The following is a 10,896-nucleotide window of genomic DNA, read 5'->3' as shown; positions in this document are numbered from 1 at the left end:
ATACCTGCATCTTTTACTGCTCATTACAAGTCCAAAGGTAAGTCACAAACAAGAAAAGCCACCACTGAAAATGAATGTTTCTTTCTTTGCCAGAAAAATTAAATACCAAAAGGAAAAAAACAACTTTAGGACAGACATATTTACAAATTACCAATTCTGACTTTTATAAGCCTTAACACTAATCCTTTCCATGCTAATTAAATCTATGTAGTATTTAGAGTTTTCCCTGTTTTATTATTCATTCATTCTACTGAAAAATATTAATTTGAAATGAAAAGAGTATTATGACCTTTCTGTTAAAGGGTTGTAGATGCTACAAAAAATGGGAACAAACAAGGCAAAATATAGGTTTTTTATAATTTTATATAGGTTTTTTATAGTATTTTATAGTAAAAATCAACATTTTTATATCCCACTTTTATTTTAAAGCTATAGCGAGTGTTTTAAACTCCACCATTTAACCATTTAAAAATAAAATAGGCACCTTCAGCCAGTTTCTCTAGAGAAAATACATACAACAGCCCTGAGAAGCTGAGCCACCTATCTGCTTAATGCTGCTTGGATAAGGAAGCCCACTGCTACCTTCCAGTTTCAAACAATTCATTAATGATAAATTCCTTCACAGTTCCCCAGTCCTTGTGCTAAGCCCAACTCATCCCAGTCAGATTGCCTTGAAATTCAAGGCAAGAACTCCACCTATGTCATTTTTGGCCAGGTGCCTGCTTAACCTATTTTTAAGAGCCCCGTGCAAAAGCAACACTACAAGTTCGAGGTAGCTGATAGAAGCTACCATATTGTCTGGTTTTAATTACAACCATATTTATCAAAACTTCTTCCTGCCAATCTACACAACAGGTCCTCCCCACAGCAGATCAAGAACGAAAAGTCCTCCTGACCTCATTTACTTTAAAGTGACCTTGGCATGAGCCTAAGGTAGAGTAAGCTTCCATTTGTAATAGTAGTAATAGGATTTTGTTCAGTCCGCATATAACAACAGTAACTTTCTACTTTTGTCTTCCTCTGAAGAACTTGCAAGTACTTTTAAATGTTCATGGTTAATAATTTTTTTTAAAAATGTGTATTTTCCTTCATAATTCTGCAGCAAATAGCTAAATCATGGTATATTTAATACCTTGATAAAACAAAAGCTTATACTGGCTACAAAATTTAATTATATTGAGTCCTCACCACATTTGCTCTAACAGCCCAGGAGACCAAGATGTCTTGCAATACATGCTTTGATTTAAGTATGCGAGACAGACAGACTATAGACAAGAGGAATGAGAGCATCAGCTATTCCAGTAGCCTCAAAAAACAAGTTTACAGACAAAGACACAAAGAAGACTCCTGGCAACTGTTTCTTGTGTAAAAAAAAAAAAAAAAAAAAAAAAGGAAAAAAAATCCTGTCCTAAGTGTCACAGATCAGTCCTGACCTCACTGACTCTACTTTTAGAAGGATTCTGGTTTTGACAGGCAGGTAAAGACCAGGTAAATCTGATTTCACTCAATTAAAAGGGCTCACATTTTGAAAGGATGATTCACAGATAATGAAATATAGAACTTTTGCTTCAATAAAAAGTTGAACAGCCAGGCAGAAGATGCAAATGTAGAGTGTCAGCTAAACTGAGAGCAAAAATGAACTGTAACTATGTGGACATTATGAAACTCCTGAATTCACAGGAAGACAGGAATATTTTATTCTTCTGTCATTAGTACAAATGGCAACATAAATTTCTGTCCAGTCTACATTAAGACTAGCATATGGAGATTGTGAGATGCTTTATTCCCTATTAATAGTTTCAATTGGGAAGAGAGCAAACAGGTTGTATCTAAGAATCAAGGAGTTATATGAGCTACTTTTCACTCAACAAATCAAAAGAGCCCATTTTATGAGAATTTATAAACCTGGGGTTTTATGGGAATTTATAAACCTGGGGTTTTATGGGAATTTGTATGCCTGGGTATATAAATATACCCCAGGTATATTTATACCCCAGGTAGCCATCAAAAAAATTTAAATCCAAAGTGGTCAACAGTTGCTAGGAAAGTCCATTGATGAAATCTAAGAATTAACTGTATTCTAGAAGCAATGTTGAACATCCAGAGACAAACAAGTGATATTCAACTTGATATTGGAAGTAGAAAGTCTCATGACTTGAGGCTTTTTTGTTTGCTTATCTTTATCAGGAGTAGGTTATCCTCTCAGTTGCCCTAAAAGTGCAGCCGCAAGGTTCTTCTTCTCACATGGATCTACTTATGCTAATTCTCTCTATAACACCAAGAAACAACAATACAAGATGTTAAGAAACTAGACTTATTTTTTGCTATAGTATAGAACAGTGTAGAATAAACAGAACTACTCAGGTAAATGACAGACTGTGTCTCTGCATGCTGACTTGCTGACATAAATGCCCCAAGATTCAATATTTCTTACACTGCTTTTAGCTGAACAATTTCGTCTTCTGCTGTCAAAAGAGTAGCGGCTGATTTGGTCTTTGCATCTTCAAGAGCCAAATGGGTTTTTGCCAGACTGCAAGAAAAATTAATAACCTTCATAGTAAAGGCAGAGATTCTACCAGAGAAATTCATATGACAAACTGACTGAGCAGACCAAGTCCCTACAAACTTAACATAAAAACAATCACAGCAGGCTTTGTGCAGACTATCAGTACACCAATAGCTTATAAAAAGTCCTATCTGACTCTGCAATAATGGAATTATTTTCCTACGACTCATTATTCTTCATTAAGACTCAGTTCCAGTTTCTCCATTGATTTCAACAATTTGCATCTTTCAGAATTATATCACTGTCCATAAATGGGGCATCTTGGGACACAAATTCTTTTTCTTCTGCACCTGTCCCCTGCCTGTCAGTAACTACACCATCATGACTCTGTACTGCATCACCTTGGAAGGATCAGTTCTGAAACTTTCACACATGACTTCATCTCTGCTTGAATTACCTCGTCCCAACCTTCCAGACTTCTACCTTTGCAAACCACTGCCAACATCTCCCTGACCTGACAGCACAGAGGAGTGCAATCCACAAAACTATACAAAACTTCTGACTTCCCACTTCTTGCAGGAGTTAGCCCAAAATGTCTTTTTCTTGTACTGCAAACAGCCACACACTCACTGCAATCCATATCAGTGAATAACTTTCCTTGTACTTCTCACCTTGACCACCAACACTTTTCTCTAGCTCAAATAATCTTTTCCACACAGAAGCACAGGATGAAATGCCTCGCCCGTAAAGCAATCTTTATATACAAATGAACCACAGAATCACTGAGGTTGGAAGGCATCTCTGGAGGTCATCTGGTCCAACTCCCCTGCTCAAGCAGTTACTTAGAGCCAATTGCCCAGGACCATGTCCAGACAGCTTTTGAATATCTTCAAGGATGGAGATTTCACAGCTTCCCTGGGCAACCTGTGTCAGTGCTCAGTCACCCTCACAATAAAAAAGTGTTTCCTGATATTCAGAGGGAACCTCCTGTGTTTCAGTTTGTGCCCAATGCCCTGGTCCTGTCACTGGGCACCACTGGAATCACCCTAGCTCTATCTGCTTTACACCCTCCCTTCAGGTATAGTTAGAAGTATAGTTAGAAGTTAGAAGTCTATAGATACGCATATCAACAGAGAACAACTCCTTTGCTGACTAAACCTTCCAGACTGGAATTATCTTGCACGATTACCCAATTCCGGCAAACCAGTTGAAATGCCAAGAACGAAAAACCTCTCTCTTCTCCCACATATTGTGGAGTCCTTCTCTGTCCCACCTTACCATTTTTGGTATTTAATGTACACTGCAAGGTCACAATATTTGCTTGTCTTCTTCTTTTTAAGGGGATGCACTGATGTTTAACTCAGAGTTGATGGAGACTTCTTTGATAGTGAAAAATTAGAAAGCCTACATTCATCCAAGATGACACATAACAGATACTAATACGCATTGATGAATAAGGTAAGGCCTTTGACATGGTCCTACACATAATCTCTCTAAATTGGAAAGATTCTCTCTAAATTGGAGAGATACGGATTTGATGGATGGACTAATTGATAGATAAGGAATTGGCTGGATGGTCACGCTCAAAGAGTTGCAGTCAACAGCTCTACGTCAAATGGAGATCAGTAGCAAGTGGTGTCCCTCAGGGGTCTATATCAGAACCAGTACCATTCAATATCTTTATTAACGACATTGACAGTGGAATCAAGTGCAAACCCCTCAGCAAGTTTGTGGATGACACCAAGCTGAGTGATGCATAATACTCTTGAGGGAACAGATGCCATTTAGAGGGACCTTGACATGCTTGAGGAGTGGGCCCATGTGAATCTCATGAGGTTCAACAAGGCCACGTGCAAGGTCCTGCAACCCAGGTTGGGGCAATCACCAGTATCAATAGAGGCTGCAGGATGAAAGGACAAAGAGCAGCTCTACAGAGAAGGATTTGGGGGTACCGATGGATGAAAAGCTGGACATGAGCCAGTAAACATGCACTCCCAGCCCAGAAGACCAACCATATCCTGGGTTGCAGCAAAAGAAGTGTGGCCAGCAGGTTGAAGGAGGTGATTCTGCCCCTCTACTCCTCTTTCATAAGGCCCAACCTGGAGTACTGCATCCAGCTCTGGAGTCCCCAGTACAAAAAAAGACATGGACCTGTTAGAGCATGTCTAGAGGAAGGCCACAAAAATGATCAGAGGCTTGGAAATCCTCTCCTATGAAGAAAGGCTGAGAGAGTTGGGACTGGTTAGCTTGGAGAAGGCTTCAGAGAGACCTTGTTGTAGCCTTCCAATATTTAAAGGGGACTTACAAGAAAGATGGAGAGAGATTTTCCTTTTTACCTCTGTCCTAGTGATAGGACAAGGGATAACCATTTCAAACTAAAAGAGAGAAGATTTAGACTGCAAATAAAGAAGAAATTCTTTACAACTAGTGTGGTGAGACACTAGAACAAGTTGCCCTGAGAAGCTGTGGTGCCTCATCCCTGGAAGTGTTCAAGGTCAGGTTGGATGGGTCTTTGAGCAACCTGATCTAGTGGGAGATGTCCCTGTCAAGAGCAGAGGAGTTGGACTAGGTGATATTTGATGGTCCCTTCTAACCCAAACCATTCTGTGATTCTACAGTTCTATGAAAGCAGGAGATACCTGCAAGATTAGAATACAGGACAAAATATTCTATTGAACCTCTTTCCTCTAATCTAGCTAATACACTATGAAGTCCTGAGAACTTGCTATTCTTGGAATCTCTTTGTAAGACCATCACTTAGTAAGATTATATCACTTATTGTACTGGCCCAAGGACTGTGAACATTCATTGTTCTCTTGCTAATAGGGTGCATGAGAAGGTGTCTGTCACTTGGAGTTAACTCTGAAATGGCCCTAAAAGTGGCACAATCTGCACAAATTTGTTTCTGAAGCAATTAAGTAATTTTGAGACTACAATGCTCCACAAAATTAGTTTTATGGAACTGAACAATGATCATTAAGTCCTAGTCACTTGTTTGAAAATCTGTCTTTCTTTTTTCATTCATCTTACCTCAGTGGGTTTTGATCTTCTTAGAAGTTCACATACCGATTACATACCATAACTAATTATGATATGTTGTAGGTCCTTCAATAAATGTTGCACTATAGCTACTCAACTGATTTTTAATCAAGGTTTACTCAGCATGCAAAAGTCCAATGACTTTGAAGCTCCGATTTTAAGCCAGAAAGTAAACATTTTACAAATCTCCATCAGTATTTAGATGTCAAGAGGAAAATATGGCTTCTTGTTGAAAAAAAATAAAAATCACAGTTAAATCACCTACTCTTGTTGCACATGGTTTAGCTGTAGACAAGTTGAAGTCAGTTTTTCCTGCAACTCTTGCAGTTGAAGAGTCTGACTGCTGACCAGCTCTTGCAGCTGCCTCTCTCTCTCAATTGAATCCTACCACAAAACACAAAATCATGCTGTTTGAATGTTCTACCTTACAGAATCTTTCAGCAATGTAGCATAGCTTTATTAGCAGATATGTTTCTAAACATGTGTTTCTAGACATTTCAGTAAAGATCATTTCTAAAGTAATTGAAAACAAAAGCAATTGCATAACTATGTTATAGAGACATAAACAATACAAAGTGTTCCTGTAGATGTGTTGCATGGGGTTGTTTTTTTTTCTAGTCGGTCATCTTCTGACTGACCATACATCATCAACTCAAGTAAAGTTTTTGGTCATTCGTGTACACAAAATCAGAAAAAGTTATTAGAACAGAGGAGGCAACTACTGTCATTCCAGAAAGGACACTACTATGCATGCAGCTCTGTCTTTAACAACCAATAGGTTTGCCTGATACTACTAGAATTAAATAAGTAACTGTACAGCAGGTTTTTCTTTAAATTTAGAATGTCACATGCAATGACAAATCCATAACTGGTGTACAGTCATTCAGTAGCATCATTATTTTACATTTTGGGGGTTTTTTTGGCAGAACTCTACTCCTTCAACATAATCTGACTCTTAAGGGATATCACTTTTCAGTTGTCCTTATTTTAATTGTGAAAGATTTTGACAGAAGGGGTGCAAAAATGAGAAGTCAGAAAACATGGAGGCATCGCTACCAAATCTCAAGATCTTAGACATTTTCCCCTAGTCTGCATCAACCAACAATCTTATTTTCTTTCAAAGCACGAAGTCTCAGGAGTAACTTTAATGATCTCTTTGTTTTCCCTCTCAAATGAAATGTAAGATGAGACAGAGAAATAGCATAGCTGTCTCCATAGTTCACTAAGCAAAATCAGGGAGGGACACTACTATTAGCAGAAAGTCATTAAAGCTTTCCTGTAGATATGAATTCACACTGTTCTACTCCCTTAAAATAGACTTCCTACATACCTGAGTGAGAGAGAGGTTGGTTTCAAAGAGCCTTCCTGAAGTAGCACAGGAAAAACAAGTTCTTAGCCATGGCAGGAGACGGGTTTTTATTGTTTCCACACCTGCATAATGCCCACCTAAGAAAATACATACATTAAGAAATTGTGAGAACCCTTACAGAAAGGGGCCAGAGCTTAAAAAGATGACATATGTGAAATGTGTTAGTAATAAGGCAAGGCACTGATTTACCTTCTCGAGATGTTTCATTGAGGATTGTGAAGAGCTGCCCTTGAATCTCAGAGTTCAATTCTATCGCTTCACAGCATCGGTTCAGATTCTGATCACAGGAATTAATCTGTAAATTAATGTGTATTAATACATCTGCCTGGGCTTTCTTACTTAAAATTATTCCTGTTATGATCATAACTTTTTAATTACATCTTCACAACCTTTTCTTACTGCATCTGCTAAAATACCAATCGTTTAAAGGCTCACATTGTTAATAGGCTAACGAACAAGACATTAGGACGTCTATCACTCAATTAATTGACTACTTGAGGAAAACCTATGCCTTTCTCCATTCATAAATAAGATGCAACCACAAATACATCTAAAAGAATAATCATAACAAGTGTGGATCTGCGTGTTCAACACAGAATGTTTAAAATAAGATAGGAGATTTTTGGATTTAAAAATGTGTTAGTCCAAAATCCGATTTTCCATATTAGCTGAAATAATACATAAAGCACTTATCTTGCTTTGTCAGCAGTCACATGAGGCCTCCATGAAATTTCATATGATTTTTAAAAGTTACCAACTGAAACAAATACGACTGAAGAAGGGGCAAAATCATGGAATCATTAAGGTCGGGAAAATACTCTAAGATGATCAAGTCCAACCGTCAACCCACCACCACCATGCTCACTAAACCATGTCTCAGAGTGCCACATCTACATGTATTTTGAATACCTCCAGGGATGGTGACTCCACCACCTCTGTATTTTGAATACCTCCAGGGATGGTGACTCCCCCCCCCCCCGGGCCAGCCAGTTCCAGTGATTGACCACTCTTTCAGTAAATAAATTCTTCCTAATATCCAATCTAAATCTCCCCTAGCACAACTTGAGGCCATTTCCTCTCATCCTATTGCTTGTTACTTGGGAGAAGAGACCAAAACCCACCTCTCTACAACCTCCTTTCAGGTAGTTGTAGACAGTGATAAGGTCTCCCCTCAGCCTCCTCTTCTCCAGACTGAACAATCCCATTTCCCTCAGCCACTCACAAGACTTGTACTCCAGACCCTTCACCAGCTTTGTTGCCCTTCTCTGGATGCACTCCAGTGCCTCAATGTCCTTCTTGCAGGCAGGGGCCCAAAACTGAGCACTCTATTCAAGGTGCAGCCTCACCAGTGCAGAATACAGGTACAGGGGCACGATCACTCCTGCTGGCCACACTATTTCTGATACACCCCAGGATGCCATTGGCCTTCTTGGCCACAAGGGCACATTGCTGGTTCATGGTCATCCTGCTGTCCACCAACACCCCCAGGTCCTTTTCTGCCTGGCAGCTTTCCAGCCACTCGACCCCAAGCCTGTAGCACTGCATGGGGTTATTGCGACCAAAGTGCAGGACCCGGCACTTGGCCTTGTTGAAGCTCATACAGTTGGCCTCAGCCCATTGATTCAGCCTATCCAGGTCCCTCTGCAGAGCCTTCCTACCCTCAGGCAGATCAACACTCCCTCCCAATTTAGTGTCATCTGCAAACTTGCTGAGGGAGCACTCAATCCCCTCATCCAGATCATTGATAGAGACGTTAAACAAGACTGGCCCTAAAACTGAGCCCTGGAAAATACCGCTCATGACTGGTCGCCAACTGGATTTGATTCTGTTTACCGCAACTCTGTGCTTGGCCGTCCAGGCAGGTTTTTTACCCAGCAAAGAGTAAACCTGTCTAAGCCGTGAGCCACCAGCTTCTCTAGAACGCTGTGGGAGACAGTGTGAAAGCCTTTACCAAAGTCCAGGTAGACAACATGGACAGCCTTTCCCTCCTCCACTAGGCAGGTCAGATTGTCATAGAAGGAGGTCAGGTTGGTCAAGCAGGACCTGTCTTTCATGAACCCATGCTGACTGGGCCTGATCCCCTGGTTGTCCAGCATTATGCCTAGGAAACAACAGAACAGCAAAACTACAGTACTTTCAGCAAATGTAATTCTGAAAAGGAGCTGATAGGGTTAATCTGTACCTGCCAGAAGAACATATATTTTTGTACCTGCTTCCTTAATCTTTATCCATCTGTGTATCATCTTTGACATAGATGACCCTCTAGGTCTTCAGCCTTTAGTGCCTCTATATAGTTTTTACAAGCTTCCAAAACAGCTAAAACTCCCACTCATGCCCCTGTTAGCTTGCATTTTTTTTGCTGCAACATGCTTTCATCTGGCCTCAAGGAGCACAGTCTCACCCTGCTAGCCTCCACCAGAACACCACTGAAAAGTGCATTTTTCCAGCTCATTACACCTACATAACATCCATGGTGTTTCCATCTGCCAGCTCCGCCTTTTCTGCAATGGCAGCCTGAAGCTGCTCATCTTCATTTCCTCAGTCCTTGGAGACTACCCTCACCTCACTTATTATGGAGAGTTCAGTTCCCACTATTGTTCAGCCCTCCCAACATCTACCTACATCATGCATCTGGAAGATTTTTAAAATTATTGTCTCTGCTTTTCCTCCTCTGGTGTCCTGCACTCTGTGGTAGCTTTACAAGCTACCTTCAGACTCCTCCTTAAAACTGTCCATTGCCATAAGTCCTGCAGAGAGTTCAACTGGTCATTACTATGCTGTAATTCCTACATATCACAAAGAAAGAAAAAAAAAAAAAAGAGAGGAGCTGTCTTCCCTTGAAGAGGTGGTATCTCTGCTCAGAACCTTTTCTCACCAACCATATGTAGCAGGATGCTCTGCCTCAGTGGGGGAAAAGAGTCGACTTCTCCCCCTCTCTGGTGCTCTCTGGTGGAAGAAAACTACCAGATATGCTAGAAAGTCACACTGTGCCTTGGTGCCAGAAACCACTCTAGGCCAGCCAGATTCAGAGAGAAAACAGAACACTGTTTTTAATTACATATTAAAAAAATATTGCCTGAAAATATCTGGATTTTAAAAAAGGAGACTGTTTTTATGAAAAGGAGAACCTTTTGCTAAGCCAGAAGGATTACTGAGCAAGCAGGTTTGGCTTTAGCAACAAGTGACTAACAGTCAATCCTTAAACCTGTATGAGTCACCATAGCACACAGCAGACGCTTACAGGTTCATGACAAAATCAACTACCAGTATCCTGAAGCTAGTGAAACCTGGGGACACAGGAGTGAGAACCCTGTTAAGATTTTCTGCTGGGAAAATACACAGTTTTCAAATCCCAGGTTCCCTTCATTTCATCTTTCCTTAAATTTTACTCCTCCTCTCCTGCTTCCATGCTTTTGCTTCCTTCCTGCTTCCTTTTGCTTACCTCTTCCACCATGAATTCAATTACATCCATCTCCAGCCTTCTCCTTGCATATACCCAAAACTCTTTGCTCACACCTGCTTCCCCCCTTCCAAAACCCTTCTGCAGCTATGCTGTCTTGCAGCAACCTCTCAGCTCTAACAGCTTTCCCAGCCAGAAGAGCTGGAAGCTGGATAACACCATTCTCACTTTCAACACCCTTTTCCCCCACATCTTTCCTGACTGTTCCCAAACCACAGGCAATTCCTTCTGAGCGCACCCTCACCCGTGGTCTTTCATTTGTTAGTCCTTTACCACAAAATCTTTTTCTGATCAGTCATTACAGCTCAAATATAATTTTTAAACTCTAGACCTTGCTTTCAGTGCACCTTGTCACAAGCGAAAAAAAAAAAAAGCAAACAGTTGAAGCTGCAAGCGCTGCAGGCACTGGGTGCTAAAACTGCGATAACTGGGTGCATGTGTGAGTCGGCGTCCTAAAATGTCCTTTTGAACCCCGCTCCCCGCAGCCAGGGCTGACGGCCGTCGATTTCGGTCGCAGCTAGC

General features: G+C 40.6%; 1 protein-coding gene across 1 annotated transcript in view; it reads right to left on the bottom strand.

Annotated features, from left to right (window-relative positions):
• Positions 1-10,386, bottom strand: part of SPATA18 (spermatogenesis associated 18) — a gene marked incomplete at its 3' end in the record, with an annotated part of 18,800 nt that extends 8,414 nt beyond the window's left edge. The window contains exons 1-5 of the mRNA XM_010189634.1: positions 10,357-10,386; positions 7,104-7,209; positions 6,876-6,991; positions 5,811-5,929; positions 2,435-2,530 (exon numbers count right to left, since the gene is read on the bottom strand). Of these exons, the coding sequence (XP_010187936.1) occupies positions 2,435-2,530; positions 5,811-5,929; positions 6,876-6,991; positions 7,104-7,209; positions 10,357-10,386 (467 nt within the window). The remainder of the gene's footprint in view (positions 1-2,434; positions 2,531-5,810; positions 5,930-6,875; positions 6,992-7,103; positions 7,210-10,356) is intronic.
• Between the last annotated feature and the right edge of the window lie 510 nt (positions 10,387-10,896).

This window comes from Mesitornis unicolor, unplaced genomic scaffold (assembly GCF_000695765.1).
Source record: "Mesitornis unicolor isolate BGI_N332 unplaced genomic scaffold, ASM69576v1 scaffold8000, whole genome shotgun sequence".
Classification (NCBI taxonomy): domain Eukaryota; kingdom Metazoa; phylum Chordata; class Aves; order Mesitornithiformes; family Mesitornithidae; genus Mesitornis; species Mesitornis unicolor.
The sequence above is the reverse complement of the archived record's forward strand: the minus strand, read 5'-3'. Positions and strand labels throughout refer to the sequence as shown.